This window comes from Paramisgurnus dabryanus, chromosome 7, assembly GCF_030506205.2.
Source record: "Paramisgurnus dabryanus chromosome 7, PD_genome_1.1, whole genome shotgun sequence".
NCBI lineage: Eukaryota > Metazoa > Chordata > Actinopteri > Cypriniformes > Cobitidae > Paramisgurnus > Paramisgurnus dabryanus.
This window is the reverse complement of record NC_133343.1, coordinates 19561714-19579128: the sequence shown is the minus strand read 5'-3', so window position 1 is coordinate 19579128 and position 17415 is coordinate 19561714. Positions and strand designations below refer to the sequence as shown.

The following is a 17415-nucleotide window of genomic DNA, read 5'->3' as shown; positions in this document are numbered from 1 at the left end:
GAGAAAAAAGTTACGTAAAATACAACTGAGAACTCAATCAATGTTGGCTTGCTTTTTAATACTTGTTTTTGAAAATCTCATTTTACTCCATTATGAGAAACGAATCGAAATCTAATTAGGAAATGTTTCACCCAGAATGAGGGTGTCTGAGAGAAAAAAAATCAGTTTGCTTTGAAAGCAGTTGAAATGAGCCACCCCTTATGTTCAGCTGATTTTCTGTTGTCTGGTCTCTCAGCCACTTACTATGAGGCAGAAACAGGAAGAGGAAGTAACGGCCAGGCTTGTATTCTCTGGCTGTTGCGGCTTGGGAACGACGCGATGTAAAGAAATCTAAGCAAAACAAACATACATACATATATACACACAAACAAACAAACAAAAATGGATTCTTATGGTTTAGAAAGAAAAGAATGTGTAAGAAACATGACGTTTATGGCACTGGTACTCCCAAGGTCCCGATAACCCTGATTATAATGTTTGCAGCTCCACAGTTTAGACGGGGGTCTCTGAGACCATGGGGGGAAGCAGTGTGAGGCTAAGCTGCGATGGACACAATACACCATGCACCTGTTTACTATTCTAAACAAACAGCTACTACAAGCATAGAAAAGCCCGGCATCAATGAATGGATATGAATGTAGTTGTGCCCGCGTAATTCTTTTTTAGATATAGTTTAGTTTATGGAAACCTTTTGCAATTAGTTTTCCTCAAACATATTGTTTTTGAATTTAATTAGTATATTCCTATAAGACCCTTATTGGATCTGAGTGCACTTGACATTTCAGACTGACCTTTACATCTGCTTATTCAATGATTTTTGCCAGATTCTTAAGCTGAATGCACACCGCCAGCGACTATCAACGACAGAGCGACGCAATCTCATTCATTTCAATGAAAGCTTGGTGATATCCGGCGACATGAGCGACAACGACTGCTGGTAACAGGAAGTGGGCGTGTACAGCTACACAACGAAAAGTTGAGGAACGTCCATTTTTTTTTACAAATAACGAGCGACTTTCAGGAAAAACCCTTTAGATCTTTCAATTTAAGACCATTACGTTTTTGTGATACTGTATCAGGTATCTAGATCTAAATATTTTTACCCTGACAAATCAAGTATTTGTAAACGTGTAAAACGTAATTATTTAGTTTTGTCTGTCGCTTCTACGATCACAACTGCAGACATAGTTTTATGTTTTAATATCCTTACCTTACCAATCTGTTACAGTCTGCTCAAGCCGCACTGGCAAAGTTGATCGATCAGCTTGGTCATCTGCCTTTTCTGGATCAGATTCGGGCTCGTATTAATAAGGTTGTAAAGACGATTTTATCTCCTGTTTGGAGCTGATCCTCCAAACATGCTAAGGAGCGCCACATATTTTCGCCACTTGCTTGAGGTTTTTGGGCAAATACAAGGCACTGAATAGCTGGCCAATCGAAGCACACCACACTTTCTCAGAACAATACACTTTGTACAAATCGACGCGTTTCAAAAAGGCAGGGCATAGATAAGCAACAATAATACGGTATGTGAAAAATAATGTTTTTTTTTTAACCATAAACCACGCAAACATTGTAATACACCAAACAACATACTTTTAAGCAACGTAATAGGGTCTCTTTAATGCTTTTACTTAATCATTACTTTAGTCAAATCTTTTACCCTCTCTGTCTGTGAAATCCAGACTAATATTTCACAATTATGAGATAAGGTGCATCAAAGTTTGATTTCAATTATTGATTTTACATTAATTTCAATCTTTGACATTTCTCAGTCAAAATTAAAGATTATATTTTTACAGAATTTTCTTTACATTAAGTAGGATGATTTTATGTAGAAAACATTTAAAGGGTTTTATTTTTTAACAAAATTTTACCTATGATTCCAGCATGAATGCATACAGTAGATTTAATTTTTAAATATGTTTAACTGAATTTTAGCATTTTCTTCTTATTAACATCTTAGCTTGACTGGACTGTTCATTGACCCATAAACAGTGAATTTATAAATCAAGTGTATAAAGGATTTACCTTAAACATATCGCAAGATTACTCTGGAATTCATTACTAACTATACCAGTGCTACTCTAATATTAATTGGCAAAGTTAAAGACCTCATCATTATCCTGCCTTAGGCAACACTGTAGCCCATGGCTTTGTCGAGGGGGATAACTGGGTGTGAGAGATGAAACATCTCTACTGATCTTTATGTATTTTATCTACCTGGGTCCAGCTAACCTTTAACAAACACCCCTACAACAACACAACTCTCTCCATACATTGTAAAAATGCAACTATATTACATATAATAATAGACTCACAATATTTAACATTATTACACACTCATCCTTTTCAGGTTAATTTATCTTTCTAAATGTCTGACTATTGAATTCTCATATGCGTGTTCATCTAGAATAATTTGGCATTAAATCCAATATGAAAGGTAAAGAGGAATGTAAATTAAGCTGCAACCTCAAGACATTACTTGTGTTTGAAAGTCCTCTATTTTTTTTTTTCAATTTTAAGATGACAAAATTTAAAGAGAAAACTTGTCATACCTCCGAGCTCTCAGTCAGATCCTCTTTGTCTTTGCGTTTTGGGATGTCAATGGCTGTGTTATGGATGGCACCTTGCTCAGACATCTGTTGGTTAGAGAAGTCCTTCACGTCCCGTTCCGTCACCTGGAAAGAATAAACAGCGGACTGGGCTTGAATGACTTGAAGAATCTACTTTGAAACGCTAAGATGAAATAAGCATAAAGTATTACCTCCTTAGGAGCAATGGGCCACTTGGGCTCATACTTGTCTTGACTGTGGTGCTCCATATTGGTCCCCGAAGAACATTTTTCAGTGTTGAGAGGGTGAGTGGATTTACCCACTAGGTTCTGCACTGACTTTACCATGTTCTTCAGGTCTTCTGGGTACGGGGTGGGATAGCGCTTCAGATTAATCTCAACCTGCAGAATATGAGAAAGGGGGTAGTATTATAAGTGGTCATCTGAGACATACTGTAATTCCATTCCCATATTGTTAGTACTCGTGATTTTATTTTGTCCAGGGGAGTATCATATCTTGACCACACCCATCAATTACTATGTATGTGCATTGCAAGTTGCTCTAAAATATACACTGTCAGAAAGAAAAATGGTCAAAAATGTCCCTAGCAATTTGGGCTATAACCTTTCAAGAGGTCATATTAGTACCTCAAAGATACATATTGGCACTGAATGTATACACATATGTACCTACAGTAAATGTTACATATCAAATACCTTTTTTGGGGGGGGGCATTTTGCCTTTTTTTGACTTTGAAAGGACAGGAAAGTACTGGATAGAGGGGTATGGGATCAGCAAAGGACCAAGAGCTGAGAACTGAACTTGGGTCAGCGATTTTTACGTAGTTCCAGGCAGCTCTCTTGACCGCATTACAGTTCCATATCATTTCACATAGTTTACTGTAATAACCGAAATTACAGGACTAACAAAAACAACATGACAGACGAGGCAATAACAGCGCTGTTTAGAGACGTAGTGTTGTAGTCAAGACCACCTAAACCGAGACCAAGTCATGACCAAGACCAAGACAGTCCGAGACCGAGACAAGACCAAGACTTTAAAGGGTCGAGACCGAGTCAAGACCAAGACCCAAGACAGGCCGAGACCGAGTCAAGACCAAGACCATTGCAAGTCACTGCATTAAAACACTTATGGTAAAATGTTGGAATATGCAAATGATTAGGCACTTCTTGCCTGTGTGTGTGTGCATGCGTGCATGTGTGTGTGTGCGCAATCAGAGAAGTTGATAAAATAAACAAAGGCATTGCAGATATGTGGGAATTTATCTTTCTCTATAAGCAAATAAAAGTGAACAAACACTAAAGACCTGAAATCAACTTAACCATTTATTCTGAACTGTCTTTCCATGGCTTGCCAGCCACTTAACACAATGCAGGTGTTTTTAGTAATAAAATTAGAAAAACTGTCATTGGGAGAAACTTAAACAATGCTTAAACAATGCCAACATCATATGCCAAACCTGAATAAACTGCATAAAATTAATGATAAAAAATTAATTTGTGATGTGCCATCAGTTGTGGTCTTGACCGGTCTTGAAATAAAATTCTGAGTCCTCCTTGTCTGAGACCGAGACGAGACCGAGTAAAAATGCGGTCGATTCCAAGACGAGACCAAGACCTTTAAAAAGTGGTCTTGAGACCGGTCTTGAGACCGAGTCAAAAAAATGGCAAAACTAGAACACTATTGAGACGCACAGAGGTAGCCTAGTTCACACAATCGCTCTCTCTCTCTCTCTCTCTTTCTAATAAATTCATTAATAACTGCATTACAATGTTATCAACGGCTCAAGCCTCCATTGCCAGCTTTAAAATTACGTTTTGAATGTCTTGGATGAGACGCGGAAGAAATAGTCCTACTCACAATAGCGATTTAATTACAAAACCCGGACGAATCCCTTTAAATATATCATCTGTTTGATGTCTTGAGGTGCGGTAACCGTAGTATAAGCAAAATAATTGACTCCGGGCTGTTCAATTATTAGAAAAATAATGTACACACCTCGGGTGTGCATTTTTTTCTAATAATTCAACGGCCTGTCGTCAATTATTCCTTATTTATACAAACTGCATGATTGGATTTTTTTAGCATTTACTGCAGTTATTGGGGAGTGTAGGGCATCCTTTCCTGTTATCTGGGAAATATTAGGATGGATTAACATTTCCACAAAAGATGTGATGTGGTCACATATATTTCTGAATCAATTGTGCTCTAACCTCAGAATAAAATTCAAAATATTTAACTACAAATGCTTTGGGCTTTTAAATTTTTTTAGCATTAGTAACTTGTGATCGTTTCAACCAAAATGAATACCAAGTACTGGAGTCAATCAGGCTGGAAATTGAGCTCAAGGGGGGATATGAGTGAACTTTTGGTGTTGTGGATCGAGAACTAGCAATGACTGCTTGGGCTGTATTTGTGAAGTACTGGTGTAACAATGTGAGAAAGAGTGATCTGAAAAAGCAGAAACATGTCTGCTGTGACAAGTCCACTAAGGAAATCAATAACTTTGACATTGTAATCACTGAGATGATACAGTGACACAAAACAACAATGCTTTTCTGTGCTGTGAGGGAATGTCCTACTTCTGCATTGCTTGAACTCGTTCAATCTGATTTGAGGACCAGACCATATTGTGGTATAATAATTGTTTTATAGATAAATATATTGTAAGACTGAAATTCTAGGCCTGGGAAAAGGGTGCAATAATAACACAAGACATATAAAAAACTAAAAATAAACAGTGAAGGGATCATTAAAAGGTTCAAAGAGAGTTTAAATGTGGCTTTTACAGCATACAAAAAATAAAAACCTGGTACAGTAGTGCGAATAAAATCAACCTCTGTCTTGGACATTAAAGAGCACCTACTAAAAGAAACACTGGTATATGGGGTTGTGTGAGGGTGTCATGCACTGTGGACCTTCACTTTTCCTGAGTTGTCCTCCTCCTCCTTCTTGTCCTCAAACTCAAATGCCACAGTCATCCTCTGCTGTCTTTGCTCCTCCCAGAGGGTGGGATTAAAGCTGTCACTGTCAGATTGGTAATCTGCAGCCATATAAACACACATCCATCCAACATTTTAATCTGGTGTAACAGCAATCAGAGAAGATTGATTGAAATGGTTTATTTATTCTCACCCTCATCGTGTCGGGGCTGCTGAGGAAACATGTAGTTGGTAAGGACTCTCTGTTTGGTCTCCGGGTGAGCCTCTGTTTGGAGGGGGATAAGGGCCTTGGACTGAATTAGAAAAAAACTATATAACTAATAACACACATTTCTAAAGTATTACATTTTTTATCAGTGGTCCGAAAAAGTATTTGGAAACTTATGTTACACTAAATAAGGAACAAATGCTATTGCATTAGATTATATCAAACCATGTGGCATTTCATTTAAATAAAGATGGCATAAGCCCACATTTCAAGCAAAAGTAAAAAAAACAAAACAGAGGTTTTCAATAAAAAGTCACAGTTTGGTTGTCAGATGGTAATAGGATATGTCTAAAGTGCATGTACAGCACTACACCTGTGGTTACTCTGATAGGGAAACTGTGTGAACTGTGTGAGAGCAACTTAATACATCCATTAATGTTTTTTGCTGATGCCACTTTGTTTGATATACTGTATGACCCTGCCTGTGAAAACTCAGCTAAAGTCAATTTTTATGATTAACTGTTTTCTATATCCTGCATAATAAGAACATTCTGTAAAATATAACCTTGATGTCTTTAATATTGACAGAGTAAAGGGCATATCAAATATTTCATGAAATCAATGATTGAAATCAAACTTTGATGCTCCTAGGGCCAGATTTACAAATAGCTTGTGGCAGTAAAAACCATCATTTTGGCGTTAAATAACGTCTCGTAGTTTCCCTTTCAAACACAATGTGGTTACATGTTTGTGCGTGTTATAATACTGGTATTTGTGCCATTATTTAACACAGAAAAAAAAATGTCTTAAATCATTATGCGCTTGAAATGGCTGCAATTGTTGCTGATAGGAGATGCATAGCATACAGTAGATCACAGAGAAATAATTTTTAACAAGTAACAGTTTATATGGAATATATTATTCAAAAATATTGTTTGCCAAGCCATGTTATTTTTTATTTGCTGAAGGAAATAAAAGAGGAGTCACTAGGAGAAGTCACAAAACACCAGGGGCCCTATCTTGCAAACAGCGCAATTGACTTTGTCAGTGACGCATGTATCATTCGTATTTTGCACCGGCGCACAGCGGGTTTTTCCCTCCACAGACGCACGTCGGCAAACTAGGGATTGGGAATGAACTTGCGCTCCCTGGGCGGTTCAGCGCCAAAAATTAGGCGTGTTCCGGCGCAAAACCATCCCTGATGCTATTTTGCGTTTCAAAAAACAATTGCGCCACTGACCAAAAAAAAATAGTATGAAGCCAGTGGCGCGTTGTTCATTATGCTATTTTAAGGGCGCATGCTTGACCATAATGTATAGCGTGCACAACGCGCACACACTTTGCTTATCTAATCTACACAGATGCAACAGTTTTTGCAAATCATAAATTGTTACAATAAAAAATATTAACACATGAGATAAGGGAAATCATTGTGGTGAGCATTGTGGTGATAGTTTTTATTTATTTTGTGTGGTTGCGTTAAATAATTCTCATGCAAATAACGATTAAAATATTTTCATAAGTTTGTTGTGTGGCTGTATTACGTTTATTTTATGTAAATAATAATTAAAATGTTTTCATAAGAAACCTTATGTGAACTTGATTTGTAAGTGTACTTTGGGGTTGGACTGCTTGCGTTTCTTGGCTTTCAGCGGTGAGGGTGGACACAGCGATGTCCTCTGCTGGCGTCAGGTAGTGTGTAGAGCAGGGAGCTACACTGCGACCAAAATGGTCGCATATGCGACCTTTTGAACTGCCGTTGCGACCCTAATTTTTAATGGGTCGCAAATGTGCTACCTAATGTTTTAGACAATATGCTATGATTTACTAGCATTTATTAAAACAGAAATGTGGATCTTAAGAATACGTTTTATAACATGCTCTGAGCCTTCAACACGTTGGCTTCATTTTGCGTGAAAGCACGTCGTGTCTCTCCCTATCAGTGTGCGTTTGCGTGCTCAGCTATTTTTTCAATGAATTGGGTGGGACGCGACGCAAGCGCAGTGTCTTCCTTGTTTCTGAACTTGAGCAGAGGTCTTTCTTCACTGAGGACGCGGGACCCGTATGGTTCCGGGTTTATATTTTAAATGGTCTGTCGGGTCCGGTTAGGTCCTAGTTTAATTACTTTGGGTCCCAAGTCTGATTAATGTTGTGTTTATAACCCGAGTCGATCGGAAAACGGCAATGAGCGCTACCGCGCTAAAGCTCGAGTGCAGATTCAGCGTGCCTCCGGTTTCTATGGCGATGGTTCTTGTTACGACCACGCGCTGCTTTTTCTTTCTCACATTTTGTTAATAATCTTATTATTAACCATATATTTTCTAAAACCATATCCATATTAAGTTTGGACAGAGATTGTAGCAAAAAGCAATGCTAATGTCAAGCCAATTGCACTGAACGAGCAAAGCAATGTAAAGTCTGTCACCGGGACAGCAAGTAGACTTTTAAATCTGAAATAATGAGTGGATTAAGCTTTTTAAATCGGCAAGAGAGAAATAGAAAGATAGAGCAGAAGCAGTTAAAGTGCCTTTCTAATAGAAATTATAACCATTATTACATCAGTCACATTTATAATCTATAGACCTAATATACTATACATAGTATTGTATTATATTGAGTTTGATAAAAGGGGTCTAATTGCTTCATATATCAGTGCAAAAACAGTAAGTGTTTTCGTGGTGCTTTGACAAACAGTGTCAGCTTTGTTAATGGCAAAGAAAGTTTGGGGTGGTTAGATTAATGAAATATAATGTGAAATTAATATTAATTTTCAATAAATCAAAGTATTGTGTTGTGTCACACATTATTAGTTCTACGTCACATGTATAGTAAGTAGACCATTATTTGTCAGTGGGTAATAATTGCCCTTTTCACCGGCTACCACCACCAAGTAAATTTCAGATCTGTGGGAAACACTGCAACGTTTAAGAAAACAAGGCGGCATGTGGTTTAAAAGATGGCAAGTAAAATAAAAAGCATATCTGTATGCAATACAGTTTCATTATTGTTCATTATTATCCAGAGCGCCTTAATATAACTTGAAAAAAATATGTGCGACCAAATCATATTTTGCGCCGGTAACTGAAAAAGTTGGTAGCGCAAGTGCCACCAGTGGAAAAGGTTAGTGTAGTTCCCTGGTGTAGAGGCAGATCCACCTCCAGTTACACGGCGTGCCCGAGTTATGCTGGCAAGCTTGGGATTCCCCCGTGTTGAAATATAATTTAAAGTCATTGTTTTTGTTTTGTTAAATATTATCATATGTATCTGTTCACCTAAATATGAAAGAAACAGCAAGTAATGGAAGCTATTAGCTGGAATGCATGCCTTTGTTTTCGTAGGGCATATTGACCATTTGTTATCTACTCAAAGGGGGATGATCTGGGATGCGTTTACACAGACCCCAGCTTGCCGTAATGGTTATCTGATCAAAGGGGGATGATCAGGAATGCGTTTACAGCTGTCCTTTCTTGCCTGACTGTAACCTCTCTTTCATGTTTATATTGTAATCTAAAGGCATTGTTTCCATCTGAAGGGACTGCCCCCTTCGAATGGCTTTAAATGTAATGCATGTATACCCAAAGTCAGACTTGGTTACTGCAGCTCCCCGAGCTCTATGCTCTGATTCCAAGAACGCTTTCTGCAATAAAGACTACTGCTCGAGGAAATCCAAGTCTCCTGGTCTTCGCTAAAAAAAGTTTCCAACAGATGGTGCCGTGACCCGGATAGAGTTTCTCATTTCACCAAATATCTACAAACTTCACTCCAGACTGATTTTTCAGCTCAACTTTGATTTGGTGAGTGTCACTCTATCAAAAGAACCTCTACAGACCAGTACATGTGTTTAAGTGTTAACAAACAGCTGCATGGTTCTGTTAACAAATGTTTGTTTACCCTCTGTTTAGGCAGGGAAGATTAGCATAACGTGCTAAAATTTGTGTTATCCTCTGTTTATCAGAGAAGAAATTTTGGTTATCCTCTGTTTAGGCAGAGAAGAATTTGGTTATCCTCTGCTTGGTCAGAGAAGAAGCTTGGTGTATCTTTTGTGTATCAGGGAAGAAGCATTTTGGTTAACTTCTGTTTAGTCAGAGAAGTTTGGTTTAACTTGTTTACCACAGATTGTTAAAAGAAATCCACTTTAAGGAAATAATGGTTAAAAGGCATCCTAGACTGATTCCCACAACTGAGAAAGGTGGACTTGCAACCCCTTTATGGTCAGACAATGAGTTTAGCTCAATCCTGAATAATCACATGGATTCTATTGTGTCAGAATCAGTTAGACAGAATCTAACACAGAAATTTGGAATTGATCCAGATAGGACGTGGACTCTTGAAGAGTGTAAGAAAGTTTTGGGGGCCTGTGTTAGAAAGAACAACACAAAAGGCATTATCTACTGTTACAGAGAATACAGTTTGGCTTTAGCTGCAAAGCAAACTGAGTGTATTGCAAAACTAGAGAAGAAAATTCAAGATTTGTGTTCTCATGCTATCTCTCCTAATGAGAAGATAGGCCATGACATGTCTTCACCAGAAGACAATCAGAAACAACACTCAGATGTCCATCCTGACTTACAATCTGTTAGACAGGAACACAGTGTTTGTGTTAATCACAGAAATAATACAAGTGACAAAGCATGTGATTCAGTTAAGGTGTGTGGAGCAAGGAAAAAGGCTCAAAGTAAAAATGATGGAACTGCATTTCCTTCAATGTCAGTAGTCCAGCTACAAGATGTAGCTCCAGAAACAATAGATAGACTTGCTGAGAGTTTGCCATCAGCACATGCTAATTTTTCTGAGTTCAGAGGAGCTTTGTCCAGAAAAATCCGTTTGTATGACTTGTCTTTAGCTAACATCATGCAGCTTATGTCACAACTTTTGTCTGAATCAGAATTCAGTACTTTTGAAACTGCTGTTAAAAGTTATGAGTTACAGGATGCAAATAAAGATGGGTTAAGAGAAGGAGTGTTGGCCATACTGAGAGACATTGTTGGACCAAAGGTTGATTGGACTAAGATCACTAGTTGTGTGCAAAGAAAAAATGAAACTGTGAGTGAATACACAGAAAGATTTTGTCAGTCAGCTTCAGCATACAGTGGGATAGCAAATAATCCTGAGGATGTATTAAATGATAAAGGACCACTAGTCCGCTCATGGTTTGATGGCCTTTCATCTGAATACAGAAATTCTCTGCCCTTCCTAGACCTAACATGGTCTAATGCAACTCTGAGAGGCAATTTGGACAGATTAACCACTTGGGAACGAGATTCTGATGTTAAGACAAATGTCAAAATAGCAGCAGCATTGCTGAATAAGGCAAAAAAAGAAAGTGGGCCAAATAAATATCTTAGGAAGGACATCAAATGTCACTACTGCGGGAAGCAAGGGCATTATTTAAAAGAGTGTAGGAAAGGAAAAAAAGATACTTGGAGAAATTAACAATGCTTCTCAGCTCTTACAAAGCCTGCTTACAATACTGAAGCAGCCCCTCCCTTCTACATCTAATCTGTGGGGTAACTTGCTAAGGGTCTAATCATTAAGGCTGTGAGAGGTTATTGTTGTACTAAATTTTACAAGGATGAAATCTGGATGATGTCTTTGATGACTGATGTTTCTTTAGAGGATTTTGTTGTTGTTTAAGAATTGATTTTACAGTTTAAAAGGGGAATGAGTTTATTTAGAATTTAAGATGTTGATAGCTCTCATGTTGACAGGGACAGACTAGGACACGTTGACCAGTGAGGAGCCCAGGGCAGAACCGAATGCAATAAGCGTCGGGGGCCAAACCCTGTGGTGAAGATTCCCTCATAGGTTTTTTCCCCTCATATAGTTTATCCTCACCTCATCTGGTCCTTAGGTGTCAAACTAAAACAGATTAGGGTAAAAAAAAAAAAAATCTATACGATCACAATGATGTTAAGGCTATACGATCACAAGGAAGTTAAAACTATACGATCACAAGATGTTCAAATTTAAAATGTTTTGAATAGAATACTGCTCTTTGGTGTCTTTCTTTTTGTGTTGCAGATACTGGACATGACAGTGACACCCTGGTGTGAGTCACCCTGGACAGCAGTGTGGACAAAAGAGTCATTTCGCAAAGAATTTGGAGTGTCAAAAAATCTACATACTGTAACATCTGAAACGACTGTTAGCAGCAAAACACAACGCATCTACATTCAAGGACTGCAGAACTTTCAGTATAGTTTTGGTTCCAGAAAAAAAAAACAGAATCATGATATTCTGTGCCAAATCACACACGTCAAATTTGACTGTAACTTCCAATGTTACAAGACTAGAAGATGGGACATTATGTTAACCAACATATGTCAAAGAATGGACTTATAAAGGGTTAAAATTAAATGATGTGAGAGTTATTTAGAACTCTCAAAGGGGGAATTGTTGAAATATAATTTAAAGTCATTGTTTTTGTTTTGTTAAATATTATCATATGTATCTGTTCACCTAAATATGAAAGAAACAGCAAGTAATGGAAGCTATTAGCTGGAATGCATGCCTTTGTTTTCGTAGGGCATATTGACCATTTGTTATCTACTCAAAGGGGGATGATCTGGGATGCGTTTACACAGACCCCAGCTTGCCGTAATGGTTATCTGATCAAAGGGGGATGATCAGGAATGCGTTTACAGCTGTCCTTTCTTGCCTGACTGTAACCTCTCTTTCATGTTTATATTGTAATCTAAAGGCATTGTTTCCATCTGAAGGGACTGCCCCCTTCGAATGGCTTTAAATGTAATGCATGTATACCCAAAGTCAGACTTGGTTACTGCAGCTCCCCGAGCTCTATGCTCTGATTCCAAGAACGCTTTCTGCAATAAAGACTACTGCTCGAGGAAATCCAAGTCTCCTGGTCTTCGCTAAAAAAAGTTTCCAACACCCGTCTCCTGACATCATTGTAGCACTTGCGGCACAACATCCTGGGGATGCCAGCTGATGAGACAATTGTGCCTATTTCCTCCAAAGCCTGTTTAACTGACGCTGATTTGGGCGGGTTTCTCCCATCCCCATACAAAACAACTTCTCTGTCTTTGACTGCTCTTACACAAACGTCGGTCTCCTCGGCTGTGAACCGCTCCTGGCGTGCACCTGGTAAATCCGTCATAATAATAGCAACCAGCCATGGAACTTGCGCACTTGCGTTTAAAGGGTATGTTGGATGACGTTCTGATTGGTTTATTTGACGTTACGCCCAAACCACACCTATGAATAATGAACCTACTTCAGACCAACCCCTTATTGATTTGCGCCTGGCGCAATAGTTATTTCTCCCGCCCGGAAAATAGCGACAGCGCCCAAGAACCGCACCCAAAGTCACTTGCACTTTGCGCTTCGCACTTGCGTTTCAGATCGTTAAAATAGGGCCCCAAGTGTTTCAAAACTTCTTGTAAACCTTCACTCTTTGTCCTCTATTTTTTCAGTGTACTATTGCTTCGATAGCTGGGATTTAAAACCCTGAATTTTCCGTTGCGATGTCCATGGTGCTAAACTCAAGCACATTAGGCGTTAGTAGATCACACGCACCTCATCAGCTCTGCATATTTGCTACCCTGAACTAATTTGCGTAGCTTTTAGTAGATTATGTTGGTCATTATGGAAATCAACTGTTTTAGTAAATAACCTTCAAATATAACCACTGCCACATGCTAATGTTAAATTGCCTAATTTAGTGAATCTTTTCCCTAATCTCATAACTGAATTTTGAGACCTTAGCCTGGATTTCACAGACAGTAAATATAGTTTTTGTGTCCAATGCAAGTAAACCGAATGTAATATGAAAAGGTGTTCCGGGTAACAACCTGATTGTCAGATAACCAGAGTGCAGCAAGATCCTTAAGTTTAGTAAAAGTGAAGGGAAGATTCTTTAACCTATAGAAAAAAGTGAAAGAACATCAGTTTAAATAAATTCTGAGAAGCCAAAACAAGAAAGTGAAAAAGACAAATGAGTCTGCGGGGAGGAGTTCATTTAATGTAGTTAAAATATTGTTAAGACCAAAGGTGATTCTGTCCACTTAAGATACCCCATTAACTCAGGTACTCTAATGGCTGGGCCATGTTTAGTCTTAGTTAAGTTTAATTACTCCGCTTGTAGGTAATCATGGCCCGAGCATGAAAACTGTCCACATAGCTCATAAGAAGCTTTCTTAATTAGCCCGTGGGCAGGCCAGGCACTTTTCCAATGCCATGCCCCATTACTGTGGCATTATGGAAAATAATAATCACCATCCTCACTGCTTTACATAAAGTAATGAGGACTGATCATCAAACCTATAAGAGCTTTGAAGAGGTACTTTGAAGCCTTTGAGTAATTTGTTTTATATTTTATTCATAAAACAATGTGGCAAACCATTTGTATACTAGTGTGCAATGAATGTGGATAAATGCATGCAGGTGTATCAAAAAACTAAAGGAACATCAGGTGTTACCTATTGTCACTCAGATTGAGAACACGTAGTTTTGTCATCTGTCCGATTTCATCAGGCAGAAACTCCAGTTTATTGGAGCGCAAGGACATGACCGTGACGTTCTTGCAGTTTCCAATCTGCAGCACAGGACAGGACAGGACATGAGAGCTCTTGTAAGGTGCAATTTTGTCAGCTTTTTATGTTGGATATCAGCATTCTCTCAGGTAAAATGACTCTTGTAATCTGTCAATACAGCGAGCGAGGTGAGTGAAGGTCAGAAAGACATCACCGTGCATTTGGCTTTAGATATTCTGGCTGTGCGGTATTTTCTGGTTCAAAGAACAGCATTGGTATAATGGCCAATCATAAGGAAAAGATTACAGCTAAAACCATAGCAACCAGATCTTGATGTGAGCAGAGAAGTGATGGGGGTCTATGTGAAGACTTTGATTAAAATCATTTACATTTATTAATTGGGGAAATGCTTTTATCCAAGGCTCCAGTACGATTTGTTGGTTAGTTTTAAATTGGTCATTGAAATCGGCCACCAGGTATTCACTAATTGTTTTGGGGCAAAATATATACACTGTCAAAATAAACAGTCAAAAAATGGTCCCATGTTGTCCCTACCCTTTAAAAAGGTCCTACATGTACGATATTTAAATACAGATATGTATCCATTTGGTACCAATGTGTACCTTTGAGGTTTTCATATACACTTTTGATACAAATATGAACTCATTAAGTGTAATATTTGAAAGGGGACCACCCTTGTCACCATACTTGTCACTACAAGTAGGCGCCACTTTTAACCCTTTTTTTCTGACAGTGTAAAGGAAGCATTTAAATTTTTTAAATCTTGTTTGCTTCTGTCAATCCTTCAGAAATAAAACATTAATACTCACCTCCCTGGGTAGCTCAGCCAAGAAGTTTTCATCGGCTGCAAATGTCCGAAGACTGTGCAGGTAGCCAATGGTTGGAGGCAGGGATTCTAATTCATTACAGCTACAGTCAAACTCCTCTAAAAGTGATAAACTGGCAGATGTAAGGGAAAGCAGGTGAGAAGTCTTCAAATATGAATGCTCACTTAACCTCCATTGAAAACACTTTATGAGACAATAAAATGAATGTATACATCACAAGACACCTTTTCAAGGGTCAGCCATTAAGACTTTATTGCCCCATTACAGAGAATAGACTGAATATTCAAATAAAAGTCTTTTGAAGTATTTTAAGACCAAACAATTAAAGAGACAGGTAACCCAAAATTTTTTAGACAAATTCTGTATACATTAACTCATGTAAATCTAAAACCTGCATGACTTTCTTTGTCCAGTAAAACAACATTTTATCAAAACATCTATCCAAATAATGACAATGTAAGCACACTGGGTCCCTTTAAAGTTCCAAACATACAAGAAAGTGGTTCAGTGGTGTGTTGTATCCCAAGTGGTCTAATGATACAATAGGTTTGTGTGACAAACAGACCGATATAATAATTTTTTATTTTAATAATTTGGAAAATGAAAGTTTTCAAAAGGAAAATAAGGTAAACAGGTTTGAAATAAAACATGAGGATGAATATATTTTGACAGAATTTGTATTTTTGGGTGCACTGTTCCTTAATGATGGCATTCACATCCAATCACCCTAAACATTTAAAATGTCCATATTTGTCCGTATGCCAACAATATAAATACTGTAGTATCAATGTCTATGGCTCATATCCTTTTAACACAGCGCATACATGAGTTGTGGTAATGAATAATGGGAATTGTGAATTATGTGGAAGCATTATCTTCACTTAACAAAGGTGTGAATTAACAGGACACTTTCAAGAGGGATTAATGATTAACTTAATATACTATACTGCAATATAGTTCTCTTAATAAAAGCACTCTTAGCCTATAAAATACTTGTTTCTTCAAACAAACAAACCGTTGTTAGTTTATAACACTCACAATGATCTGATATATGCCACAGTGTTTATTGAGCCAAATGAGGTTCAGTACTGAATAAATTTGGACCTCACACCAGTCATTCATAACCACCACTACATAGATTGTCCTTGCATACTTCTGTTTTTAATCCAATTTACCCTTTTTTCCTTTAATTTGAAGGGGTCAATGTATATTTGTTAAGCTAAGTAAGGTCATTAGTACAACATTTGTACAAGCAGGCCACTCCAGCTGTCTCTCCATATGCATAGCTTTCATTGTGTCTATGGATGCAAAGGTATGCCCTTGCCTAAATAAACATGCTGTGGCAGACGTGGGGGGAATACAAACACTCGCTGGTCTACTTACCCGATTTTGCCTCGTGCACTGAGGTGCCCATTTAAGATGCATGTTTGATTAACACAACACACAGAACCGAGCAATGACAAACCAAGAAGAAAGATGCATGGAGAATACTATCACAGGAATGAGGTAGTGGTGACCGCAATATGATAAATGAAAAAGGCAGACTGTAGAGATTGTGACCTCTAAAGTAACAGATGGATGGTGCACATACCCTTCATCCCTGAATCCCAATCTGATTTTGCATTAGAAATCTTTACGGTCAAACAACAACAGTGTTAAAGGTTTTGCCTGGTCTGAGAAGCTATCTATGAGTATCTACATTTTAACCAAACCTAACTCAACACAGGTTTGATTTAATGTCTGTCTAAATGCTTTTAATTTGAAACAGGTTAATTTGAAATCAGGTATGTGCATTATTCCGCTAAATCATATGCATGAATATATTCAAAATTTGAACACATTATGTGTGTACGCACACAGGCATAATACAGTATATGCGACATTATATATGCAGCTTAAGACTTTTTCTGGATTTGTACCTACTCTACTGTAAATAAGAGTTAAAAAAGAGATTGTTAACATTGCTGAGAGTCAGAGTAAAGTTGACAGTCAGCATTTGCTCATGCAGGGGTGAGCAAAACTGCCTGAATGACAGCAGTAGAGCTGCTGACTCTTTATTGTTGAGTCTCAGAGAGAAACCCAATACAGAGACTACACAGTAAGTTGCTGGAATTTGGCTGTAAACTAAAAATTCTATATATACGGTTCTCAAAAAATGGAAAAACGAGTGCATTAGAGGGATGTTAACGGATTTTGAGGAGTGTAAGATATCTTCTGCCTTTGCCATTTTCTATATAAAACCGGATGAGATGTGAGTTACTAACCTTCCAATGGTGTTAGGCAGTGAGGTGAGCTGGTTGTCATCAACTTTTAATGTCGTCAACTTTTTCAACTTTCCTGTGAAGGATT

General features: G+C 38.0%; 1 protein-coding gene across 10 annotated transcripts in view; it reads right to left on the bottom strand.

Moving 5' to 3' along the window:
* The window catches only part of lrrc7 (leucine rich repeat containing 7), a 136302-nt gene that overhangs the window by 25522 nt on the left and 93365 nt on the right, over positions 1-17415 (bottom strand). For 6 of the 10 annotated variants that reach the window (XM_065240420.2, XM_065240422.2, XM_065240406.2 and 3 more), the window contains 10 exons: positions 17331-17403; positions 16450-16467; positions 15049-15178; positions 14165-14280; positions 13538-13607; positions 5712-5811; positions 5495-5619; positions 2768-2956; positions 2559-2702; positions 244-330 (listed from right to left, as the gene is read on the bottom strand). In XM_065240420.2, the coding sequence (XP_065096492.1) occupies positions 244-330; positions 2559-2702; positions 2768-2956; positions 5495-5619; positions 5712-5811; positions 13538-13607; positions 14165-14280; positions 15049-15178; positions 16450-16467; positions 17331-17403 (1052 nt within the window). The remainder of the gene's footprint in view (positions 1-243; positions 331-2558; positions 2703-2767; positions 2957-5494; positions 5620-5711; positions 5812-13537; positions 13608-14164; positions 14281-15048; positions 15179-16449; positions 16468-17330; positions 17404-17415) is intronic. The other 4 variants (XM_065240415.2, XM_065240430.2, XM_065240417.2 and 1 more) reach the window with 3 other exon arrangements.